The sequence below is a fragment of the Uloborus diversus genome, chromosome 1 (genome assembly GCF_026930045.1).
Source record: "Uloborus diversus isolate 005 chromosome 1, Udiv.v.3.1, whole genome shotgun sequence".
Classification (NCBI taxonomy): Eukaryota; Metazoa; Arthropoda; class Arachnida; order Araneae; family Uloboridae; genus Uloborus; species Uloborus diversus.
In genome coordinates, this window is record NC_072731.1 from 182,512,911 (window position 1) to 182,540,867 (window position 27,957).

The 27,957-nt window shown below is 32.3% G+C and overlaps 1 protein-coding gene and 1 long non-coding RNA gene across 2 annotated transcripts; one reads left to right on the forward strand and one right to left on the reverse strand.

The window, feature by feature from the left end:
• Positions 1–397: 397 nt before the first annotated feature.
• Positions 398–6,013, forward strand: LOC129233881 (uncharacterized). Its single transcript, XR_008581496.1, has 3 exons — positions 398–519; positions 5,735–5,786; positions 5,882–6,013. It is a non-coding gene; the product is annotated as an uncharacterized LOC129233881 (long non-coding RNA).
• Positions 5,905–27,957, reverse strand: LOC129233842 (L-seryl-tRNA(Sec) kinase-like). The gene is made up of 6 exons (XM_054867790.1): positions 27,562–27,957; positions 20,615–20,864; positions 18,989–19,190; positions 17,915–17,984; positions 16,109–16,202; positions 5,905–6,424 (listed from the first exon to the last, which is right to left on the reverse strand). Exons 1-6 carry the CDS (start codon positions 27,784–27,786, stop codon positions 6,195–6,197), a joined length of 1,071 nt encoding a protein of 356 aa, XP_054723765.1. The 5' UTR covers positions 27,787–27,957; the 3' UTR covers positions 5,905–6,194.

Genomic DNA, 27,957 nt, shown 5'->3' on the forward strand with positions numbered 1-27,957 from the left:
CAGCTTCACTCTTTGTAATATAGTGTACGGTGCCCCCCCCCCCCCTCCATCAGAAAAGGACAGTGGCTATTCTCTTCATTTTCACTTCTGAACTTTTCAAAAAAAGAAAAAAAATCACGATTTTTTTTATTTTCACATTTTTGAAGGTGTGTTGTTACCATGTATAAAGTTCTCCCAAGACTGGGGGGGGGCATTGACCCCCCCCCCCCCCATAAATCCGCGCATGCATTGAAATCTTCTGAAAATCATTATTAGGAAAGGCTTCTCGGCACGTTTTCTAAAATCATGGGGCCACAGTCATTACTTTAAATAATGTTAATATGATTAGAACAATTCCCTTAAAGATGATTGTTTTAATGTCTTTTTCTTTGCTTTATTTACTTTAGACAAATTTACAGACTAAGTTGTCTTCAATGAGACAAGAATTATATGACAAAACGGAAAAATTTGTTCAATATTTCAAACCAATGGAGAAAGTGGGAAAATGTCATCAAAGTTTTATGTCCAGAGGAATAACTCGTAAGTCTTCAAGCAATAAATATAAAAAAGATGGATTTTTTTCCTTTTTTTTCTTTCAAATTACTAATGCTGTCCTTTTTATCTATTTTAAAATTTAGGAGATTAACTTAAAATAACAAAAAAAAAAAAAAAGATTCTAAAATTGGTATTAATGTAATGTAACTTTCTTATAGGGCATGAAAGTTAACAAAGCTTTATAAAGCTAAATACATAATCATTTTTCTCAAAAATGTTTCTACTATCAAACAATGTTTCGCAGCTCTACTTACAGTTGAAGATATTTCCATTCTATTTTGAAATTTTAGATAGTCCATATAGCTCAATTGTAACGCAATGTCCACATGGGCATATATCAATGCAGCATTCTTGTGTGCCATTAAAGGCAACATTGGGAATGCCCAGCAATTGCAGACTTCAGTAAAATAAATCCCAAGCTTGTGTATTAGATTTTAAATCATAACAATTCAGCCACGTAAACCCTTTAACGTCGCCTGACGCAAAAATTTGTATTTGTTTCAACGTAACTAGCATTCCAAAAGTCTTACACTTTAACTTGAATATTTTAGCTAATGCTTCAAATGTTATGCATACATCAATTAGCTGCTTGGAATTGTTTTATCAGACAAACCAAGGTCAGCTAAAAGCAAAGTCTCTCACCCTTTACAAACAAGTGTAGAACTTTTTGTGAACCATTCACTATGTGGGCTTGTTGAAGTTTAACTGTTAAAGTTTATCTACAAACTAGAAAATTGCTCATCAAGGTATGACGGGGGAAAATTGCTTCTACTCTTATACATTTTGATGAAGCAAGCCTGTTTGAGGACATTTTGATGGTTGAAATTTTAACCCTAACTCCAGTGGATGGCACTAATTTTCAACCACCTTTTTTATTCTTCATTCTCCTAAAATAACTGTCTTATCAGTAAAACACTTAAGTTACCCTCATCCAGTTCAGCCTTGTCACAATAAAGCCTTTCCCTGCAGTTGAACATTACCAAAACACATTATCAAATTTTCATGCCCTGGCGCGAGTTTCATTGTTGATGACGCCAGGAGCGTTACTTGATCATTGGCTATTATAGAGGGTGTTCTGTTTTAACCTGCAAGACCTTTATTTTTGCAACCCTTAGTCCTAAATGCATACTTCCAATTGTAAAAATGTTCAAAATCAGATGCAGAATTAAGGTATTGAAAGTTTGAAGTAAGAATAACTAGTATGTTGTGGCCATCACGAAACTTCCTTCTATATCTTTCTTATAATTCTGATCCCTCCCCATGCTTGACGAGGAAGCAATATTCCCAACAAAAACAAAATTACACAGGCCAAAACGTGACAACCACTCCAATTCCCAATTTATCTCAAAGGCAAAGCAAAGAATGAAAATTGAAATTTATTTTAAAAGCCTTGTTAAAAATAATTATAAACATTTATTTGTTAACAAACACAAGATAGCAACAGTTAAAAAGTTTAAATCATCGCAATTTTCTGATCATTTTCCAACAACTAAAATCGTACAAAATAGGCAGACAACAGTCTATTATGATTTCTTTCTTAATGTTGCAATTGTAAAGCTATTTTTATTCTCGCCAAAAAATAAAATAAAAATCAGCCCCCCATGGAGTGATTGGTTCCAAAATTGAACCAACGCATGTTTACGTATGGATTCATATTACATGCCTGTTTACATATGGATGGGATCAGTCACAAATGGATTATTCCAAATTTCATCTAGAACGTAGCATTACTTCTTGAAATATGGCACTCACAATGGAAAAAAATGAACATTGGATTGCGCCACCCCCCCTTTTCAGCTGTTAACGGAAAAATAGAATCAGCTGTTATACCCTCTAAGGGCTACTTGTAGATAAATTTTTGTTTGATTCTATTCATTATTTCTTGAGATACATCAGTCACAATTGACGACAAAAAACGTTCTATAGCTCAACACCTGTTTAAACTATTGACACCAAAATTGAATCAGCACCTGTACTGTTAGGGGTAACATATGGACCAAATTTTGTTTGATTCCGGCCGTTATTTCTTGGGGAATAGCAGGCACATATAGCTCAAAAAACGTCCCATTGCTCCATCCCCCTTGGTGGAATTTGCGCCAAAACCCAATGGGCTCAAGTTCGCATAGGGACACATATGTGTAACAAATTTCATTTGATCTCATGCAGTAGTTTTTTCTGTAGAGCGGCCACAAAAAACTGGTCACACATACGTGACACACACACACACACACAGACATTTTCCAAAAAAGGTCAAAATGAACTCAGCACACCTCAAAACTTTCCAATCCATCAAAATTCGAAAATTTGCACAAATCCAATACTTTTTTCTATATATTAGATATGGAAGAAAGTAAAAAGGAGTCCAAAATACAAATTTAACTTTTTATACAGGCCCTAGGTCTCCTAATTAATGCTTAGAGAAATAATCTCCATTGAAAACTATTACTGACCCAAAAAACTTGACATTTGTGCGCCCCAAACTCAAGGAGATATTCCAGTTTAAATTTTTAATGGACCATACAAAAGATGAGATTGGAACTTATCGCCCTTGCAAAAGAATGACAGGTCGTCAAAGTAAGGGAAAAAAAGTATTTATATTTTTCATTGCTATTCAAAAATAATTGAAAATGTTATGCCATGATACACAAAACCACATGACAAATCTTCGAACAATTGAAAAACCACACTCTATACACATATAATTTTAAACACTTGTTAACCGCTATATTTTCCCCCAAAAGGTGTTATTGCAGACGAGTGAAAAGTGGTGTAAGTCATAAAACGCTGCATCTCATATCTCGGAGAATATTGGTCGTACTAATTTCAAACCTTTTGAGCTGAAATTATTTTTCAATTGAGATTATTTCCCTAAGCATAAGTTGGGGGACCTAGGGCCTGTATAAAAAGTTAAATTTTGTATTTTTTGACTCATTTTTATTTTTGCTTCAAACTTTCAATATCTTAACTCTGCATCTGATTTTGAACATTTCTGCAATCGGAAGTATACATCTTAGACTAACGGTTGCGAAAATAAAGGTCTTGCAGGTTAGAACGGAACACCCTGTATATATGAGGATAGGTAATTTACATTAGGAACAAAAATTTTTATTTTAATCAATGTTTTATTACAACATTTTATTAACCAGACATAAGAATAAACGAGTGATGAAATAATCAGTGAAAATGATAGAATTGTTTCTCTGAAATCTGTTCGCTGTTTCTCTTTCTTTGAAAACCCTTTTCCGTGGAAGTTAATTGTTAATTTGTAAGATACTTCACATCAATGTCTGCTAGTTCTTTGCCTTCTAGTCCAATACCAGCTCAAAAGTTAATGTAGCAAAAAAAAAAAAAAAAAAAAATATTGCAGTATTTTTGCATCTAAGTAGAATCACATTTTTCAAACTTTTGTCACACTTAAATTCTAGCATTAGCAAAGCATTGTGAGTACTTATTGATAGCTAACCACATACCTCTTATAGATTTTAGCACACTTCAAGGGGTTGGGGTACCACTGGCTTGAACATCCCTCAGTGCCAGATCTACAATTTTTCTAAGTCAGGGCAAATTTTGAAATTGAAAGCTACCCATCTTTCTTTAAATTTTTATATCAAGTGTAAAAAAATTGAAAAACAGAAGTAAATCGCCCTAGAAGTTGCCACCAGGGTAAAGGACCCTGGTTTGCTCTCCAATTCCTGCTTTAAAGTCTGACATTAAAATCATTAGTGAACACTCACTATGTCTCAGCTTTAGCTATGCTGCTTTCTCACCATCTTAGTTCTTGAGGTCATCTTTATCTTCTTTTTACTAATAATAAAGCTGAAAGTCTCTCTGGATCTCTGTATGGATATCTGTCAGGATCTCTGTGACGCCCATAGCGCCTAGACCAATTCAGCCGATTTTCATGAAATTTGGCACCTTGAAGGGATTTTTTGAAAATTCAACTTTGTTCTTTTTCTATTCCAATGTTAAGTAAATTTTACCGAGCAAATTATCACAATGTGAACGAGCAAATTACCAAGTTATCGTAACGTGGAACGATTGGCGAGAAATTCATCATCCATTATTTGTAAATATACATGCGAACCATATGACCTTTTAATTTTCTATTATGGGCAAAGCCGTTCGGGTACCACTAGTATTTTTATAAAATTAGTGGGAAACATTTCTTGAAAGTGTTTTGTTGCTTAGTAGTGGGATAACTCTGAAGGAGCAAGTTCGTTCACTCCCCATATGAATTGCCAATCAAAGGTTTTATCTCACCAGAACATGACCTTAATATGCTGACCAAAAATCCTAAGATCCTTGACCCATGTGAAGACTTAAATGATCAATCCTCCTCTAATCTATATTTACATGTATATAAACAATTATATTTTAATGAACCTATAGCAAACATGCAAAACAACATTTTGACTGCCACTTACAGTAAACAATCAATTTCACTAAACTGGTGTTGTCTTTTATTTTTAGACAGCCAAACTTTGGCTAATCTGCAGAACAATAATGCTACAGATAAGTTAATTTAAATCTTTACTAATAATAAAGCTGAAAGTCTCTCTGTCTGTCAGGATCTCACTCTGTCCGGATTTCTGTCTGTCAGAATCTCTCTCTCTGTCCGGGTCTCTGTGGTGTGCATAGCGCCTAGAGCCTTCGGCCGATTTTCATAAAATTTAGCACAGAATTAGTTTGTAGCACGTGCCTGTGCACCTCGAAGCGATTTTTTCGAAAATTCATTGTGGTTCTTTTTCTATTCCAATTTTAAGAACAAAATTATCATAAGATTGACGAGTAAATTATGAAATTATCATAACATGGAACCATAACATGGGCACAAGCCAATTGGCGAGATACAAAATTATCATAACTTGGAACCGTAACATGGGTACAAGCCAATTAGTGAGAAAATTCACCACACATTATTTGTAAATATACAGGCGAACCAAAAGACCTTTTAATTTTTCTATTACGGGCAAAACCGTGCGGGTACTACTAGTGTTTAATAAATTGAGCAAAGATACCTTAAGAACATAAATAAGTTTTATGAAATGCTGAAATAATATTGTTAATATACCTTTATTTGAAGCGTTTAAAATTGTTATATGCCTAAAAAGTTACATTTTATATGATTCAATAAATGCAGATGTATGTAAAAATAGATTTTTAAAAAGTTCTCATTAATGAAATAGATAATTTGTTAAAGATAAATTACCTGAACAAGAAGAAAATCGAAACTGCTTCAACAATTGTGAAGAGTAAGATCTTTTTAATATATTAGTTTAAAGGTTCAATTCTTCAATACTCTTTAGATAATAAATTAGTGTAACTAGCTTGTTACTTTTTATTACAGAAATTCTGAAAACTTGGATGCTCAGCCTACAATAGTTTTTGACATAGATTTCAACAGCAACCAGTATCCATTAATTGGAGAAAAGTAGCAAAAAACAGTACTATACTGACATTCATTTAAACAGAATTTTTTCATAACAGTAGTTTTATTTAAAAATAAATGTTTGTCTTTTAAAATTTACATTGATGCTTTTTGTAGTACTTAAAAAATAAAAATATATTGGATAACATAACAATTATATAGTAGTCTAACAGCTTTTATGATATAAATTAGTTCTTTTGCGTTTCTGTCATTTTATTAGAAAATAAAAATCTTATGTACAACAGATCTTTCTTGACTTCATTTCAAAGAGTTTATCAAAGCGTTCATTTATGATTTCTGAGCATTCATGCTCAACACAATCTATTCCCAAGCACTTAATTTTCTCTACTATGTCATCAGGAAGAGCAATAAATCCTTGTCTAAACTGTTTTAAAAAATCCTGTCGAATATTCACAACCAGTGCTATTAAGCTCTTCAAATCATCTTCAGCAGTAGCGTTACCTGAAGAGAGAAATTATAAAAATAAATCAAACATAGAATTGAATGTTGGACAAACATTTAATAATGTTACAAAACATTTTTTTTTAAATCTCAAAACATGTACTGCAATAACTGTGTGAGAGGGGGGGGGAGGTTTAGGGCCGACACTAAAATAAACATCACATTAATAATGCAAACTTAAAATATTTCTGTTTACTGCGGCAGGAGTGCTCAGGCCCGAATTACCCAATAGGCCAAACTAAGCCCTGGCCTAGGGGTGCAAGCCAAAAAAGGGCGTACATCACAGAGAAAAAAAAAATTAACAGCTTGTTGAAAAAAAAAATAGTATAAAACAATAAAAATAAAATAATTTGAAATAGATTGCAACCAGCCCGCTGTAGGCAGAAAAAAAAAACAATTGGAGGGGAGGGGGCATAATGCTTCCAGGGTTCGTACGAGTCATGGAAATCCTGGAAAGTCATGGAAAAAAAATTACAAAATTTCAGACCTGGTTAAGTCATGGAAAATTGAAATTTTCATTGAAAGTCATGGAAATTTATTTCAAGTCATGGAAAAATGTCCTGGACAAAGAGAAAGGAGCATTTGAAATCTTGAGTGATTTAACAGTATAGCATATAAAAGCTATTAAAAGTGGAAAATTGAATGTTCCAAAAATCAAATCTGAATTTTGAAATCCCTTTACATCCACTTCTGTAGCAGTTGTTTGCCATTTTTCGCGATGTGATTTTACTGACTGGACATCACTTATTTTGAATTTTCTGTTATTTTCAATACTTCTTATGTTTCATATTCTGTAGGAGCAAAATTTCACATTCTTAGTTTTGCCATACCCACTCAAAAAAAAAGCAATTCAATTGCATGCAAGTTCGATTCCATCACTCGTAAGGACTTTATTATTAAATTTATCAGAGTTTATCTTAATTTGTTGAATGTTTTGAAAATAAAGATCTTAAGTCAGGCGATAGAATACAGAAAAAGAGGAATTTTTAATGCTCTAAAACAGTAGTGCTAAACATACGGCACGCAAAACTAATCCATGCGACCCGCTACTAGTTCAATGTCGAGAATTAAACGTATTCTGGAATTTCTGAACCTATTAATTTATATGCATTTGAAAATATGCAAATTTGTAAACAAAACAAATATACTTTTGTATCAGGAGATTGATTCATTACTGACTATTTTTTTCAAAAAAGACCTGGTTTAGAAACATAAAGAACTAAACTATGTGGCTTTACTTTAAAGAACCAAAATACTGTCAAGTTACGTGGATGATTAAAGGCACTGTTGACTCGAAAAAGTAACTTTTGAAGCAAATTTATTGAAACTTAGTGATGACTCATTCAACCTTTGTCCCATTCAATTTCATTCTGCCTGTTTAAAAAAAATCAGACATTTAAGCATCATCATATTCGTTTCACTGCATTTTTACTTTACTTAAATTTATATGATGAAGACAAGTGTGCACTTATATTTTTTCCTTTACGAGTAAGTGCTTCAATGAGGCTGTGGCATTCATATAGACGTTTTGCTAATGCTCATTTCCAAATATTACCAAGTTTGAGATTAAATAGTGCTATTCTCTTCATGTAACGAGGTCATGAAAATTTTCATTGAAGTCATGAAAAACTCTCGGAAAAGTCATGGAATTTTTTCATCCAAATAGAGTATGAACCCTGTGCTTCAGTCCAGGTCCTTCTCTGGTACAAAGCAGACAATTTTCAGTATTTTTGATTTGAACAATCATTTCTTCAAAATATAGCTTTGCTCAGGGGCAGACTGGGTCCTCCAAGAGGGTAATAACCTTGACTCCCAAAGGGCACACAGATTTGAGGACGCAAAGAAAAAAAATCCCGAAATCGCCCGAGTTCAAAGGCAAAACAGAAAAAGAAGAAGTTATCTCCAAATTTTCCAAACTGTCAGACATTTCTTGTGAAATAAGGAAAGATTGGGGATGTCACAGTGACCTCTCATGACCCCCCGCCCCGCCCCCATCGGGGCGCCTTTGCCAATCATATCACCTTTGCACAAAATATTCAACATAGACTGCTTTAATTTCTACACACACATGCATTGCATGCAAGTTTCTAATCAGTAATTAATTATACACAATTTTATGTATTTTTATTTTTAATTATGTCAGTTTATCGGGGTTTACTTCCAACATATTATCTTTTTTGAATATTTTTATTCAAAATTTCATCACGAAGATCACAACGAAGTTGATAAAAATACATGGGGTGCCCCAAAACATAGAAGAAAAATTAAAATAGGGATCGAAAGAAAGATTTAGAATATTGTAAGAAAGAGACACCAGCAGTTCTAAATTATTCTAAGGTAAAAAAATGAATGGGAAACAAAAGTATATTAAGAAACTCAAGAGCCATGATATTTAAAGTTAAATCAAAAGGGAACAATTACATAAAATATCACTGCTAAGTATCACCTCAGCACAAAAGTCTAAAGTTTTTTTTTTTTTTTTTTTTTTTGCACCAAAAAATGTTGGTTTTTCAAACAGACATAAATTTGAGGTGGAAATTTGAAAATTCCAGTATGGAAAAACTAAAACAGTTAAATGTTCTTGAAACATCAATTTCAAAAAGTTTCCACGTGAGACTCAATGAAACCCATCTCTTCCCACAACGTTGTCAAAGATCATCTTTAATTGCTCATTTAAAACATAAATATTGAAAAATTTATGAAGAGAGTCCCAGCACTATTTTTCTCCCTGACATCATCGAAGGCGGCAAACTATTTCGTTTATGGGACCTCAACTTCTAAACATTTGTGCAGGAGCGTCCTCCCCCCTCCCAACATTTTGAAGATGGTCTAAAGTTTCAAAACAATTTCGGAGGAGGGTCCCCAAACCCCATCCCATCACCCAGCACTATCAGATGCATTTAAAGGTCCTGCAAATGCATATTTAGAGTTTTCATGTCGATTTTTTTAAGGGAAAGATATCTAACGCCCCGAATTCACATCATAACAGATCGTCTAAAATTTTGTGTTTAGGACCTTAAGATCAAAAACTTTCCAGGGGAGTGACCCAAATTTCAGCCCTCCTCCCACCTCATTGAAAATCATCTAAAATTTTGCTTTTAGAGCCTCAATTCTGAAACTTTTTACGGAGAGCACCCCGACTTCAGCCCTTCACTCCATCCATTTCCCGGTCGTCATAAAAGATGTCCTATAATTTTTTGTTTTCAATTTCAAAAAGTTTTCCTGCTAGAGTCACCAAATCTTTTCCACATCAAAAAAGAAAAAAAAAAAGATTGTTTAAAGTTGCATTTTAGGACTTCAGTTTCAAAAAATTTCCAGGGGAGCTCTTCCGACTCCCACCATTCCCCAGCACCATTAGTAAAGATCGTCAAAAATTTCATTTTCAAGACTGTAATTACTATGGGGGGGGGGGCAAGAATCCCCGTATTCATACCTTTCTTTAACATTATCAAAGATAACATAAGGACTCCAGTTTCAAAAACTTTCCGAGGCGAGCTCCGAATGCTAGTACTTCCTGCTAAATCGCCTTGGTGAAATATTGTTTTTCTAAGATTTAAATTTCAAAAAAGTCACGGAAGAGCACCCCCGAACCCCCCACTTTTGAACGTCATCGATGGAAAACAGAGAAAGAAACCCATACCTTAATTTGTAAAACGGGGGGTGGGGTGGTGTGGGGTGGGGTGGAAGAGCAAAATCTTCACTTGTCACTTGCTACGCCTCTGGGAATGGGATACCATTTCGATAGAGTTCACATGTGAGGTCAGGGGCGGATCTAGAGGGGGGCCATGGCTCCTCCCAAAGCCTTGTGATTGTAGGAATTTTTTTAAGGAAAAAGAAAGAAAAAAATATTATGAGAAGATAACAAAATTTAACACATGTATTTTACTGAAAAAGAAGTATAGACCTAAATTGGGAGGTAACTTATATCCCTATCCTCAAAACAAAACTTATATTTCCAAAATTTTTCTCCATCTTTTACATCATTTCTTGATTCCAACTACAGACACTTGGATGAGCTCTAAATGCTGCGGTTCTCAGAGTATACCTATTGTTCACAAGACCAAAGAGAGCCTAAATTTGCGTTTTTATGGCTTTAATTTCGAAACTAGAGGGGAGACCCCCCTTTTCCCATGCCCTTTCACAAATGCCTTGATATGTAGCAAAAAATTACATTTTAAGTCTTTTATTTGGAAAAAATGCTAACGGAAACTAGTTTATCCAGCCCTTATCACTTAACTTGCTAAAAAGCAACTTAATGAAATTTTTTGGGAATTCAATTACAAACGATTTTTGATAGGACCCCCTCCCTCCGTAGTGTATATCGTGATGCAGGGGCGTAGCTAGAACCGACTTTCGGGGGGGGGGGTTTCTTCTTTTATATATATATATATATATATATATATATATATATATACATTTTTTTAGTATTAAAGAAATGAGAGGGAGGTGTATCTTACATACTTTGGAAAGGGGTGACCCTATTCCGATACTTGTGTCAAACAAAACAAAAGCAAGGAATTTTTTATTTTTTTAATGTTGTGGAAAATTCAACTTTTTTTTCTTTTTCCTTTAATTTAAAGTGAAATTTTCTAGCATTCTCTTGTCAAAACCAGTCTTTCCAAATCAGGGGGAAATCAAATATCTGATGAGCGTGTTCCGTTCATTTCAGTGTGACTGCTTAATTTAGAGGCTAACACACATCTACAAAAGCTGGCATCCTTGAAAGCTAATAGATACTTCCATTTCTGCCTGTAAATTGGATGTTTGACTTTCAATCTCATCGGTGGTCAGACTATAAAGACTATTTTTACTAACTTGGTTTGCACTAAAAGTATGAAATAAAATAAAAAAATAAAAAAAGACTTCTTGAATTATAACCCACAAAAAATAAAATTGCTTTTCATATCGTTATATTTATATGTTGCTTTTTATGTATTTACATTTATGCTAAATCTAAAGCAGTTAATAAAATTTGAGTAAAAAAAGTTAGGGAAGAAATATAGGCGGTAGAAAGTTATTCGCTCAAATGCATACCATCTGTTCTCCTCTCAAGTCTTTATTTTTAATTTTATTAGCCGCTTTAAAATTTACATAAATATCTATTTGAGAGTGCAACAGCAATTTTCGGGTATTATAAATAGAAGTCTTTTTTTTTTCTACTTTTTAATCCGAACCAAGCTAATAGAAATAATCTAGATTCATCTCGTTTTTAAACATTTTATTCATGTAATGCTATGCCGTTTTTCTTTTGAATTAAAATAAAATTACCTTCAGAAGAGTCCGATGGGACTGATGTTGCTTTGCAGACTGTACTTCGTTTTCTTCAGACGACGTTAATTTTCTCTTTTTAGAGCAATCCTTTTCGTCATTTTAATTTTTTTTTGGTTGAAAAAAGCTTGTTATCGGTCTTGCTCGCTTCATTATGCAACAACTTTCACTTAGAATGTACTATTTTAAACAGACTGTACGTTTCCAAAAGAATATGCAGTAAATACTGGATGAAAAATCAATGTGATTGCAATGGATACTTTGGTTAGCAAAGGTCGTTTTGACTATGACCTATGACACACACGAGATCAGACCAACAAAAACCTCTATCGTCTCGAATTCCGGTTATGCTATCATTTTCGGATTCAAAGCCCTAATCTCTTTAAAGCAGCAAACAAAAACATTTTCTTCAACTCAGAAACAGAGGAATTGTCTTCAAGAGCTGAGGAGGCAGTGGAAAAAAGGGAGAAATGTGTTCCACGAATAGGCTTTCCAGGAAGATTAACCAAAGGACAGTCGTTTCGCGCACTTTCTTGGAAGAAGAGTAAAGGGGTGAAATTCACAGGTTTGAAATGTTAAGATGAACATTTCAATTTCATGTTTAAAGATCATTCAAGTTAAAAACCATTTCGCTCTGTTATCCGGATTAGTACTGTTCTTTGGTAGCTCTCTTTCTTAAAATTGTGATTCCTTAGAAAACCGAAATGATAGGAGTGAAAAGAAAGTATAAGTTTTTTTCAAGTGATGAAAAAAGGAAAATTGTAGAATACTGACCAAGTTAGATTTGCTGCAATTGCTAACCTCAACAGCATAAATAATGAATCCAAAAAAAAATCAGGGACCAAAAAGCAATAAAAGACTTCTTCTTGAAAAAGATATGCTTAAAGTTTCTTTTACTGTCAAAATGATTCCTTAAACTCTCAATAAAGCACTAAATAATGTAATAATAGAATAAATACCTAACAAAACTAATAAAGAGGAATTTTAATCAAGAGCCCACTTTGTCTTTAGTATCGAATTCAAATTTTCACCATCATATTTCAAATTTCTATAAAAAGTCTCTTAAAGCCCCCGTATTTCAAAACGTCTTTATCTCGATTTTTTTCTTTAATGTGAAATTCGAAATATACAGATTCGACTGTATGCAATATTCCCACTGCGCGGCTCATAAAATTAAACATATTTAACAATTTGCAGAATGAATGTCAAACAAAGGCTGCATATACGTGGATTTAACAAATCAATCTCATTTCTAAAGCAAAGTGTCAACTTTCACTCAATTATCAAAAAATTGTCGCAGCAGAGGAAGGCGTCTTTATGCTCGAGGGTCACACATGGAGCAGATTTTCAATGGCATTGGGGGGGGGGGGGGAGCGAAATGAATTTTTGACCTTTGTTACTCAGGAAAAAGTCGTTTTGATTTTTTTTCTTTTTCTTCTTTTTTTTCCTTTCTCTTCCCTCTTTTTCTCTCTTTTTTTTTTTTTTTTTTGAAACTAACGTTTCGGGGGGGGGTTTTGTCCCCAAAACCCCCCCCTTAGCTACGCCCCTGTCGTGATGATAGCTTTAAAAGGAGGTTTTTTGGAGGAGCTCACGAATCTTCCATCCCTTTCTAAAAATGTATAAATACAGTTAAAAATCGAATTTTTAGAGCCTCAAAGGCATAATATTTCCAGGAAGGAAGGATTCTAAGCACCTTCACACTTCCTTTAATGTAAGAAACATTACATAAAGGTGCATTTTTTAGGCTGGACAGCTGAAGAGTTAGAAGAGCACCCCTCCTCTTCTAACTTCTCAATGTATAATGACAAAATATTTTGGTTTCTAAGCTTTATTTTCAAAAAGTATTTTGGGACCAGCGCCCGAAACCTGACTTTTCTCCGTACATCATCAAAAATACACAAAATGCGTTTTTAGTTTCCTAATTTCCAAAAACTACTCGGAAATTTAAATTTTGAAACATTTTTGAGGGAGATTCCTAAATTCTCCTCTTCACTTAATGTCTCGACACCCCGAAAATTGAGTTTTTAAAACTTCGTTTTAATAAAATTTCCGGGGAGTTATCAGGGCCCAATCTCCCAATAGGCAAAGTAGGCAGCTGCCTAGGACGGCAAACTTTTTAGCGGTGGCAAATTTGCTATTATAATGCACATTTTTTGAATTAAATTGTTATTCTTGAAAGTAAAATATTAGCATTCTTTCATTTTCCACAGAAGAGACAAGTTTTTCTTGTAATTTAATAATGATTACTTTCACACATCTTATGAAAGTCATATGTTTTTCAATCATGGTGTTTGCTGAATCGTCAGCAAAATTTGCCGAATAAAATTTTTTTCTGGAGATCACTGTGATCATTTCATCGGGGCGCCTTAGAATGTGAAACGCCATCATTTCTTCATAACTGTGACAGTTTGAACCTGGGGAACACTTTTTTACGTTTTTTTTTTGAGTCAAGGATATTTTTTAGAGATTCTTTTTTTGGGGGGGGGGGGGGGGGGGGGGAAAGGGACGACAGATTTCAAATTTGCCTAGGGGTGGCATGGAACTAAATTCGGTCCTGGGGAGTTTGTTCAAAAATTTCGGATGGCCCCTCCCAAAACAATCGGCTGGATCCGCCACTGTGTGAGGTGTATACTCTAAGTTTGACCTAGGGAGTAAATAGATGTTAATCAGGCCCTGGGATCAGGCTCTGAATTATTATTAAACACGTAACAGTTTCATTTATTTTCCAAAATCGTACAAAAAAAATTGACAATTTTTTATTATTATTATAATAACGTGCTTTGTTATTTATAATGCAGAAAACCAATTACAATCATTGTAATTATGAAGACTATTTAAATTAGAGAATTTTAAATTTTCACTGGTAATTTACAAGTTATTGCTTTTGTTGAGCATTATTGATGCATCAGACAGGAGAAAGTTAAATATGAAAAATTATTTTTAAAAATTTTGAACTTACCAATATGTATTTCGTCTATTGTAAAGTTTCATTTTTCTTTAATTGTCATTAAAATCAGATTTGGTATGATACAATACAGGACAAGGGGGCAAACACAGTCTAACACCCCAATCAATACTTTCTGAATCATTCACAGACATTTCATATTCAAGTTCTGATTCATAATTATTATCAGCTATTATTGAAAGATTTAAATTTCAAAATAATGCAAAAGTTTTTTCAATATCCCATTCACATAAACGCCAGCTAATAATGTGGACTGAATCTTCCTGTCAAACCATAAAACTAGATACACAGCAAGAAACTGATTCCATGGACAACTAAATAGACGGGCAAGCATTTAAAAAGCACATGCCCACAACAATTTTTAACAAGGATGCAATCAGTGTTGCATCCACTAGATATCAGTGGTTGCAGTTGCAACCTGGGTAAGCTACGCTTTGGCCCGTTTCATTCACGATTTGTGCATCCAATGGCGACCAGTGGCTGCTGCAACAAAGTTGTGTATCTAGTTATAATACATCTATGTTACAAACCACACAAAAGTGGTTTTCCAAGAAAAGTATGGCGTGCTTGCAAAACAGAAATTGAACATGTACGACATATGGCAAATCAAGAGTTGGTAGATTGCTGGTGAACTGCTGAAACTGGAAAGTGGTTAAATCACATGCATTTTATCATGAAGGGATAGAATAGTTTATAGCAGCAAATAATTTACATGTTAATAGAAAGACGAAACATGAAAAGCACAAATTTGCAAAAAATTGCAGATACATATTTTGGGGTTTCAACCAACTCCTTTTTCAATGCAGAAAGGAGTGAACGTATGGATGTGGAGTCATCCAATTAAAGCTTCTGTTGGATGTTTTTACATCTATAAGCTCATTCTTTTCTGTATTAAAAAATGGGTTTCTTATTACATTAAAATTTGTTTTTGAATTTTTTGCTAATTTGTGCTTAATATTGTTTGGTCTTATCATTACTTTGTTGTATAAAGGAATTTCTTCCTTCTAATTTACATGTTATTCAAATAATATTTCATTTCTGCAAGCATGCATCATATACAGTAATAAAAACTAGGAGTCTACGTACCAAATTTCAAATTTCTAGGACATACCATTCTTGAGTTGTGCGACATACATACGCACATACATACATACATACAGACGTCACGAGAAAACTCATTGTAACTAACTAGGGAATCGTCAAAATGGATACTTCGCGCGTCTATACGTTCTTGGGCACTTATCCACGTGTGGTCGAGTCGAAAAAAAAAAACTCAACATTCATTCAGGCGTGAGCAAAATGGAAATTAAGGTTAATTTTTGAGTGAAAATTTTTTTGCGAATACAATACTTCCTTTTTTGTAAAAGGAAGTAAAAACAATATAACCTTTCTAAACAAAATTTTATGTCTGCAATTTTACAGGGGCATATTCAGAGATATGCAATACTTACTTTTTAGTTCACTAATTTTCTTTGATATAGCTTTCCTGATTATTTTGTCAACTTGATGAATAACATTTTTTGAGCATATGCTTTGTGCTTCAACCTATTTGAAGAACAAAATTCAAATATTTCCAAATTCAATACTTCCAATCTTAAACAGTTAGAAATCAACATCAAAACTACACAACACACATTTAAATTTATAAAACTTTTATTGATCTAGAAAGAAAAGTTCAAATTTTATTAGCAGAGTAATTTGTTTAAAAGCACAAGAATGTTTTTTAATGTTATGCTGTGAATCAATTCAAGTCAATTTGAATATACAGTAAAACCACTTCTAATGGACACCCCTCAAATGTTTACAATTTTTTATTCCCCCGATTCCAAGGCAAATAACATTATTAAACCTCTGTCTTGCAAACACCCCTCTATTGCATACAAAAAAATGTCCTGTTAATGTCAGCATTAGAGGTAGGCTTGCTAGATTTCTGAGACGTTCACCGGAATGCCTCCCCCCTCCCAGGGTCACCAGTATTCAAAGGGTTACACACTTGTGGCTGATTTTTAGAGTGTTTCATAGAGCAGTTTATTCTCAATGCTATGAATAAATGGTTATTAATTGTGAATCTAAAGAGGGGAAATAAAAAATGACGTAAGCAGATAAAATTTGAACATTTCACTTCTAAGATGTAAATATTTACAATTTATTTTAGTTAGAATAAACTCTTTAAATGAGAAATAAAAAATTGAATAGTAATTACATACTAGAAAATTGCTTTTGCAAATAAATAGATATGAGAGAGATGTTTAGCATTGATTGGGAAAAATTAAATTCATCCTTACCATAATGGCTTGAACTTCAAAAGGACTGCCAAGTTATTTTTACTCAATGTCTGACCAGCAAAGCAGTTGCTTATTGGATCTAGTTTTGCCTTGTTACAACAATCACTTATTTGCCCCTCAAACGCTGCCAAAAAATATTTTCTGATAAAAATAAAATTAATTTTAAGTGATGCAACAGTGAAATAATGCGGTCACGCAAAGCTATTGTGAGTTTCATTTTTGGTTACGTCAGGAGCGTTACTCGATCATTCGCTATTATATATATATGAGGATACTTTTCATTTTTTAGGACTTCTTTTTTAGACAGTCTTTTTTTATTTTAATGTTGTACAAATCCTCACACACTAATCCAGTATTAATTGTACAAGTCAATGTTACAAATGATAAAGTAATTATCTTAAATAATCCTTCACAGTTAAATATTTTTAGACCTTTTTGGACATCTGTAATCAAATTTATCTTTTACCGGGACGTGAAATAAACCAGCCAAGACACCAAGGTTTGGTCTGAAAATTCGGACATCTGGCAAGCCTAATTAGAGGGGTTTTACTGTACATATATATTAGTAAATATATTTATTTATCACAGTCACAAATACCTAGTCCAAATTCTAACAAACAGAACTCAAAAACCTTAAACTGCTATCACAAATGATGTACATTTTACTTTTTTAGTACATTTTTACTGACACTAATTTATCTTTCAAAAAGTTTATCTCTCATCTAAAGTTGTTAATTTTAGTTGCAGTACCTTATAACTGATTTAATAACTAGTAGTTTTTTCAAGTTGCCCTTATTCGCTTCTTTAATTATCCAATATCAAAAAAATATATTTTAAGATCCTCACGATTACTTGAGCATAACATACACTTTTGAAAAAAGGAAAGATTTACCCAAAGGAGTTGCTGTCCAGGAATTATCCTAGGTGAATCTAGTAGTAAAGAAATATTTCAATAATTAAAACAAAACATACCTTATCTTTATTAATCATAACTTCAGCTGGATCATTAGTTGCTTCTTTTATGAGTACCACAATTGGATTTCTACATAAGAAGAAAGTTTTTATATTAATAACATATTAATGCCAAAAGATAAAGGAGAAGTAGAAGAAAAGTTAAATAAAAAAGGTAATCACGTTTGCTACAAAATTTTTTTTGGCAAAACACTATGTAGATTCTTGGCCAGAATTAAAAGCTAGTCACAGTTCCTCATCTTTCAAGGCGGAAAAAATTCAAGTGATTTGGTTCCAAAAAGAATTTTTAATTAATTCTTTAGACTTATTCTTCAGCCATCAGAAGAATTTCTTTAAAATTTTCCCCAGTCATTTAGATATTATAACCATTTGCATTTTTACTTTAGTTTGCTTCATTCTTATAAAAAATATTATTATTATTATTTGTATTTATGATGCACTCACAATGCTGTATGCTCACTAGTACACATGTCTAATGTTCCTAACTATAAATATGGTACTGATTTCAACGAAAAATTTGTAAAAAATGCATGTTATTTAACTTTAAATTTACACATCAGTTTCAAGTTAAATCAGAGCTATGCCGCAGTAAAACTTTTACCTCTTACTCTTTTTTTTTAAGTCTATTCTTTTCAAAACTTCTGAAAATAATTTTAGATAGTAAAAAGCATTTATGTACCTGTTTTAATGAATAAGCATTTGAATGAGATTAAAAAAAATACTTTAATGTTGAAACACAATAGCAATATCTAGTTTTGAAACACTTAAAAAAATTTGCAAAGTATGTATATAAATAACCTGTCAAAAATTAAATTAAATTTCAGCTACAGTTTTTCTTCTCAAGAGTGATGGTGCACATCATCTCATTCTCAAGAATCATCATGGTGCATCTTCTCAAGAGTGGGGTCCCATCCCCTTGAAAGCTATTTAGAACAATCCCCTCCTTCCTTTCAAAAAAAAAAAAGACCAAGAGTCTCTAATACAGCCTACTTTTAAAAATTTCAATGCCAAACAGTTTCTTGAGCTGACATAAAAATGAGAGATTACTATGTTTTCAAACAAAATAAAACTTACATAGATGTAGTATTTAATTCTGCTGCTGTATCAAATTTCAGAGAATATTTTTCCCATTTATATTTTACAGAATCAGGGTACTCCATTAAATTGAACATTTTCTTAATTTTCTGTTCCGGAATTTGGTATCCTCTCAAAGAATTTCTATTTATTGCAGTGTTTAATGCACAATGCAGAAAAACTTGACAAAAGCCTATATTTGCTGAAATTTAAAAGAAAAATATAAAGATAATAAAATTATAACATTACATGACTAACCATTAATCAATATTAAAATCAAGCATAATAAAGACATATAAAGTCTGAGTGCAATCTGTAAGATATGGTTAAGCAAGGGTGATAGTAAACTTAAGTAAAATTTGCTAAAAACAGTGAAATTTTTAGAAACGAGGAGGAAGCTTGACCCCCCCCCCCCCCCTGTGGAAAAACTCTTCAAATATGCATGCAAAAATCATTGAAAATCATTAAAAATAGATTTAAAAAGATTTTTTTTAAATAATTTTTCAGTTTCAGAATATGTTATTAGCCTAAAGTTTTCAGAAACCACAAACCAAAATTTTTGGATTGCAAACATTTCTGTGATTAAGACTGATAACAATTTTAAATCCCTCTTAACCACTAACAAAACTTAAACAAAAGTAGAGCGTAATGAGTATGGTGTACATCAAGTTAACTTGTTTGCAACAACATTCATATTTGCATATAAAAGTATTTTTAGTCTTCAGCATTCAGAAATATTATGCTTCATTTTTGATTAATGTGTCAGGCATTTTGATCAAAACTGAATTTCGTCTCAAAAAAGATGTAGGGGCGTCTTGAACTAAGTTAGATTTAACTAAGTTAGTTATGATTTTTAAAAAACTGCCATGATGCAAAATTGTCTCAAAATATGCTGAATTGTAAGGCACAACAGGCTGCATAAGGAAATTTTTTGGTGAGGACACAATGATCTCCCATCAGGTGGCCCCTAAACGTATTTTACACTCATCTGAGGCAAAAAGTTTTAAACATTGTTACAAGTTCACAAAAAGAAAAAAAAAAGAAGCTAATAATCCAAAATTAAAAAAAGCTTTCAAGCTTCTTAATAATATATTAGGTTCTAACATGAGAATAAGTCTAAACTGTATAACATTTTAGTACATATATTTAAAAAAAAACTAATACATAAAAATACCACATTTTGTAATCTGATTTTAAGAAAAATATATGAGCAATTTTTCATGTTCCTAGCAGGGTTCATCTGTGGCAGTAATTTTTTAGTGTCACCCCGCCCCCCCCCCCCCTGAAAAAAAATCTTTTAATGTTTTATGTGTTCATAAAGTTCATACATTTTTCGAAAACTTCTCCTTTTTATTTATAAAAAAAATAATTTTTAATTATTTAACATACATTAAAAGACAAATATAAATTCTAAACGCATTTTATATAAAATTTGTCACAGATAACCCCCAGAAGGAGCCACAAACTCTTAAATATGTTTTGAATTTAAGAGTGCTACCCCTCAGCTGGGCACCCCTCCCTTCTGCCCTCTAGTGAGGCTACTGGTGTGCAATTAAAGACTTATGCATTATACTTTATGATCTAATTAATTTTTACAAAAACATCCACATTTATAGTATGACTTACTTCTTTTGGCTATTTGGAACCAGTCATAACGCATACTTCTATAATAAAAATTATCTTCAATGAAAACAATTGCATTGGCAATGGGAGCATTGATATAGTTAAGTTTTTTAATTTTTTCCAATAAATTGCAACTTCGTAGTGATAATGGTCCATGTATAATAGATTCAGAACATTTATAAAGATTTATAAAATGTTCTGCTGCTATCAGAAGGTCTGCTCTAAAATTTCTCCATCCATGGAGTGATTTCATCTAGAAAAGTAAATAAAATTAACTCCTACTTTAGTAAAATTTATGATATTTTGACACTTGTACAAATATATAAAATTTATCAAAATGCTAATTTTAATTAACAGTAAAATTTTTAAACATGGTGTATTTTGAGCTTAATGAATTGATAATAATAGTAGAGTGAAAGAGAGAAAAGAAAGACTTTAATATTTTTGTGTTTGCTACATAAAAAACTATTGATAAATCTCTTATAATTCTTTAAGCTACCACCTAAACTGGAAACTTAAAAAAAAAAAAAACCTTCTGAGCAGAACTTTGTTTTCTGTGACAATTCCGAATCAATTTAGTTATTTAAAATAATTTTTTATTTTTGTCCCTTTTCTTAGCTTCAAACCAAGCAATATTGTGCATTGCAGCATGGTTTAGGATTGAGGCTTCATTTTAATAACTGTCATGTAACCTATCGCCTAGCACTTATGCTTTCCACAATTTTTTATAAATTTAATAATAAATTTCTCATATTTAGGTGATAGACTAGATGTTACAGAGATTTATCAAAATTTTAAAATAAATTAATTTTATAACCAATTTCTGTGCTATGTAAGAACTTTTTATGCCATAAGAACAAGAACCAAGATTTAACTCTTACTTACAAATTAGAAACTAAAGGAATGAAAAGAAAGCAATCTGTATAATATAAAAGAAAATGCAATACCACGCATAATGGTAAAAATTAGCACATTTGGTCAATTTTTTTTAGTTAATGGCCACCCACTAGCATAATCTTTTGAAATAAGATTAAATAATTTTGTTTCTTTGTATTAATAAATATAATAAAGTATTTCATATCAATAAAAGTTAAATCTTATAAAACGTTTTGTTTGGAAAAGAACGCAACAACAGAAGCGTTTCTTATTCTGAGCAAATGATATACAGAGCAAGGGGAAGAATATGGGAGCCATAAATATTGGTAAAAGATAGTGCAGTGGAAGGGTGGCAACTGAAATGCCGGTCAATGGCAAATTAAACCATTGATTGTCACCGCTCTTAAGTCGGGGCTAACCATATTATTTTGCATTAAATGGCAGACTTTTTAACCTCCACATGTTGGACATTTAATATTTTAATCATCCTGTCACACTGACAACCATTTGTACCTTTAACCATATGGTATAGAAGACCCAGTCTTTCACTCAGACTCAAGTCCCAGCATGAGAACAGTTTGCCATTTCTCGTGTGCGGCAACATATAATAAATCCTTTTCAAGCTAAAAGATAGGTATCTTTGAACCTATTTCATGAGACAGAGCTCTCAAATATTGATTATGCTGGTGCAGCTGTTAAAACTGGTCTTGCTAGTAGGTTTTCATGAAAAAGCAATGCCCAGAGTTTGTAGTACAATGGTCGCTGCTTATATGAATCACGTTTGTTCTAAACAGTTTTGATTCCATAAAGCAGCTAATTCAATAAACCGTCATCCACTGTAAAATAACTTTACCCTGGGACTTTATTTTAACAAGATGCTTGTCTGTCTAATAAAGGAGTTGGAGTAGTGATTTCAAAAATTTTAGGACACAATTTTGATGAAATTTTAGGACAAAAAAAATCAAGTTTTTTTAACTTAAATGTAATTAATAAGCTTGATTTCTGTAGTGGATGATAAAACGTTTTAAATTCAATCTTGAAAAGCTACAATCAAATGCATTTAATCTTTTATTCTTCAAAACACATTTAGAAGTATATACCACATACCAGTAGAATAAATATATGATGTCCAATTGCTTCTTTACTTGCCTTTTTGTTGTTTCATCAAAGTGAATTACAAAGAAGGATGAAAAAAATATCCTTAATCAGGAGGGATTTAAAGTAAGGTGCAAGTCCAAAATTTACTATGTACTGAACTTTTATCAGATAATTTGATACCTTTTGCTGTCTCAAAATCATCAAAAATATCCCTGTAAAGAACAGATAAATCATTTAAAGATGTAAACGAATACATTTTTTTTACAGCAACTAAAACTTTGAAAACCTCCATGTTCGAAGTTTTTTCCTGGAGTGAATTTGGAACAAAAGCTTTGGATAGCTTCTCACATGGTTGGCAAGGTTTTGGATGCTACAGTAAAAACCCTGGTTTTTACCATCCTGTCCAAAAATATATTTTTAGGGAAATTGTATTTTGTGAGAAAACATCAAAAACAGAATAAAATATCAAAGTAATGTTTTATGTTGAATATTATTCAATGGGAACATTTAACTTATTTATGCAGCTGATTTTAGTCTTGTTACACACTAGAAACCTATGAAATTTTAATAGGTCTCTACTGTGAATTTTAATCAAAAATTCAATTCTTGATTAAAATTTCCATTTGTATGCATAATTTTATGTTATTTTTATTTATTTATTTATTATTATTATTATTATTATTATTATTATTTGATAATAGAAACCAAATTTCTATATGTTTATGCATGTGTGCAAATGAAAGCAGAGTTGGCAGGTTTTTTACCGTCCTGTTCAAAACCCTTATATCTAAAACTCTCTGAAAGTACATGAAATACACCGCCAGCTCAGTCATTCCAGCTGAGGACTGCAGTTTCGTGCTTATTAGCACTCATCAGCCTGGCATAGGAAGTGACTGAGATGGAGGTGGAAAACCTCTTAAGGAAGCCAAGAGTGCCAAACAAATTGGTAGCTACTAAAACTTTTTTGAGAAACTACATTTTGTAAGTAAATATCAAAAACAAAACAAAATGTGTCAAAATTATGTTTTTTGACCATTTAATATATTTATTCAATGTGAACATTCATGTATAAATATATGTGTAACTTATTTATACAGTTGATTTTAATCTAGTTACATATAAATTAAATTCTTCATTAAAAACTTCAATTTGTATCAATGATTTTTTCTCCCCATGATCCAAAATTTTCGACATTTATGCATGTATGCAAAAGATAGTGTTCAAAATATAGTATAATAATTGACTTAAATGCAATAAAACACAATTTTTTTGTTGTTACAGAATGTATTATATTAAAAATATGAACCAAAAAAGAATAGCATAAGTTTTAAAATGTAAAGTTTAATCATCAATTTTTTGATCTTGAATCTATGATTTAAAAAATAATTTTCATTAAAACATCATGTAAATCTTATTTGCACAAACCATTAAAAAAAATTAAGTTTTTTTTTTGTACTTATTGCACATTTAATAACATTCCTTTGAGTTACAAATGGAACTGAAATTAATCGTCTTAGTAGTGTTGTGAATATCCTATCATAACTCCACCAAGTGTTACATAAATAATAATATATAACAGAGTTATTGGCAATTTTTTAAAGATATTTTTAAACAAACATTTTGGATAAAAATATTATCAAATACTCATTAATTAAACCTCATTAATATCTACATTTATGCATTACAAATATTGCAGTAAATACTAATTGATTTGATTGCTCCCCTTTAGCTTTAGCGTACTTTTGGACAGTTTAAGACAGTTTTGGATGGTAAAAACCACTTGTTCTGTCCTAAACCGATTTCAGACAGTCCAAAAACCAACCTTGCTTCATCATGATCAATTCGTTTTAAGTAGAAGACGAAGAACAAGGAATTAAAATTACAGCTTGATTTTTCAAGCTACTTGTCAACCTCTTTTGTCTCGCCGCTTCAGCATGAGAAAATACCTGTGAAACTTCTTATCAATATTGGAAAGATAATATACAAACAGAAAAAATGCTTTAAATTCATCCTTTTCTGCACTGTACCATGTGTATGTGCTAATCTTGCATCCATTTCTGTCTGCTTTTTTAAACCACAAGGAAGAGAATTTGTCGTGGCATTTTAATAAGACAAATTACTATTTACATTTTTAAAGCAAAAGGTTAGTGGCTAAAATTAAAAAATTTGAAAACAGAACTGCATGACTTAGTTGAGTTTTATTGATGAGGAAAAGACAGGAAATAAAACCACAAAATAATTGAACTTCACTGAACAGAAAAACAAAGCAAAATTGCAGGGGCGCCGACTTGCAAAAATTATTAAGGGGGCTAGACATCACCAGGGCTTAGGTGGTTATGTACTCCCACGGAGGTTCCCCCCCACCCAATAAAGGACAGATTTTTGTAACTTGAAAATACCAATTTACATATTTTCTGATGTGTATAATTTAAACAAATGTGACATGGCGTTTTCAAAGTAAAACAATCTAAAAATTGGTATACAAATTTTCTGATTCAACTAAATCATGTCACTTGTCTTAGTAAGAGATCTTTTTTTTTTTTTTTTGTTCTTTTTTACGGGGAGTCGTGCAGCGCCATAGCTAGGCATTGAAAAAGGTAGGGCACTTGACTTGCATAGAAGGGCACTCAGAGACGCCAACTAAAAAAAATATAAAAATATAGTGGGTGGGGGGGCCTACCGAAGGGTCTTGCCACAGGAAATTCCTAAATTTGAGATGAAAAATAAAGAGTATTAAAGTTTTTTTTAAAGCATTTTAAAGTTATATAATGAACATTAGAACTCCGAAAACTCGACACGCCTGACACATATTTTTTGGCTTTCAAAAAAGGAAAAAATAAATACAAACACGCACAGTATTTTTGTAAAAAAGGTAATTTAATTTACACATGTTTTTTAAGATTAGTTTTGGTTTTTTTTCATTAGTGATATTAGCTAACACATATTCAAATGTAAATGCAGTCTCTCAATGTATAGGTCATTTTTGAAAAACAGTTGATTTTTCAAAACTGTTTTCACCTCTGTTTAATAAAAGCAAGCACTCTTGTTCAACTGCAATGACCTGTATGAGTCCAGTTGATGTAAACCTCCCAACAATGCAAGATTGCACCATTTCATAAACCTCATTAATGTATTCCCTTGTAGTACTTTGGGATTTTGAAAGTGTGTGGTGAGCTGGCTTCGTTGTTTTCATACTTCTTTCGTATATCTTGATTCTGAGGAAGCGAAGGATATTGAATTTGTTCATTTTGTGAAGGTTTTTCTTTTAAACACAATACCCAAAAGTATTCAAAACTATTATGCCTCCCATTTAATATACAAATCAAACCCTTGTATATTTTTTCCAGATCAGCAACACTTAGATGAGCGCGCTGCAGCGCTGCCCACCAGCAACTGACTTGACCCATAAGTTCACGCACTGGGACAAATTCTAAGTGTGCTTGCAGCACCGTAACACTATCATTAATCACACCACTCGACTCGTTTTCAGTTAACCTGCTTACTATCACAATAATTATTTGTTTAACTCATTACTGAATCTGAATGCATTTTACAAGGTAAACTATCTTCAAACAAAGAAAATAAAAGATGAATTTATGAGTTTAGAAAGCATAATATAACTAATAATTTTCTTGATTTATTGGGGGGGCTCTGCCCCCTCAAAAATATTTTTGAGGGGGCTCGGGCCCCCTCAGGCCCTATGGAGTCGGCGCCACTGCAAAATTGACTCTATGAACAGAAAGAACAAATCAATGCTTAAACCGCACACAAGAAAAGCACTATAAAAATTAAAATAAATATTACTCTCCACCTGGGGACAAGTCATTTAAATTTTGCTCTAAATAAATTTCTGAACCAAGTGTTTATATTTGGGTTCTAACTCAACACATTGTATTTAGTTTATTTCAATATTAGCTATAATACCTATCACCCCACTCTCCACTGTCATGGAACTGCAATTTGAGAGGAGGGAATACTGCCCTCCCCTCCTCATTCCTGGTTCACATATTTTTCATTTCTTTTCAAGGGGGGGGGGGGGATCAAAAACATCAGATCATATTCTTTACCCCTAACTCTTTTTCTGCTAAATTTGCTGCACAGCTGTTTTTATTTTCATTATTATTTTTATATATTTTTTACAGAAGAGGAATGATTAAAAGAGGAAGAGATACAAAGGATAGATAAAATAAACTGCTTAAAATTGAGCATGTGTTCTGGTTAACTGCCCTCCCCTTCTCCAGAAACAAACAGCAGCAGCAGCATAGGCTTTTCTTTTTTTTGGAGAAAATTTCTTAGGGTCTACAAAGTTTATTTTACCCTAAAATATAGGCATATCATCATGAAAAGTTTCCTTTTTAGGTTTAATTTTATTTTTCTGTAGGGAATGAATTGTGAAAATTTTAGGCCAAACATCAAAATTTTACGACAAAATTTGAAATTTTAGGAAAACTTCTAGCCCTGGTATAATAGAAGACTAATAGACTTGGTTGCCTCTGGAACCAGTTTCTTGTTATGTATCTAGTTAACATTACATCTATGCATAGGATGGCATTGATACTCCTCGATCCTTGGAATTATATCATAAGATTGTTAAAATTCCACTAGAGAAAACAAATCCCGCCAAACAAGTGTCTTACCTGAAGTACATGAATGCATGCTGCATCTTTAAAACATGAGTGCAAGTGATTGCATTTTTATACTTTCTAAAATTACTTCGTTCTTTGATTTGTTAAAATTCTTCTTTGGCTAAAACTTTTGAAATTTGGTTACTATTCATTAATTTTGGCTAATTTACTCGCTAACAATTAGAAATCCCTAGCGTTGGCCCAGCAAACGTAATAACAACGCCAAACAAATAGCTCGAAAATACGCCAAAAAAGTACCATATGTAATCGAAAAATACTGCTTCGCGAACAAAACGAAAAAGTCCCAAAATCTAAAACATTAACATTTTACATTTGTACCAAAAATATTACCATTTCCGCTTGTTCTTCAATGGAACATAAGTCATCGATCAATACACTTATTAAAGCAATGGAATTATGTTCAAAATGATTTCTTGGCACAGTGCTCTCAGTGTCCGAAGGTTCATTTCGATCAAGAACATCTGGAAAAATATCACTTTTATTAGATTTGAAAAAGTTTATCAGATTTGTTTTGCCGCAACCAACAATTCCACCTACTAGAACCAAGCAAGACATAGTTAAAGATCTAGTATTTGCATCAAAGTAATATGCGGGAAATTTAATTAGCTTGTTTCAATACATTTATTAGAATGTTGAAAAAATAAAAACTTTCAATTTTTTGCTCAAGGCCTTTAAATCTCATGACTAAAAAAATTTTAAGCGAAAACAGCAACTGAAGGACACGGT

Excerpts from the sequence above, each read along its gene's own strand:
- LOC129233842 (XM_054867790.1), bottom strand. The coding sequence starts at position 27,786 with ATGTCTTGCTTGGTTCTAGTAGGTGGAATTGTTGGTTGCGGCAAAACA. Across the intron at positions 16,203-17,914 it reads TTATGATTAATAAAGATAAG|GTTGAAGCACAAAGCATATG; the intron begins GTATGTTTTGTT and ends TTCTTCAAATAG. Across the intron at positions 6,425-16,108 it reads GAAAATTAGTGAACTAAAAA|GTAACGCTACTGCTGAAGAT; the intron begins GTAAGTATTGCA and ends TTCTCTCTTCAG.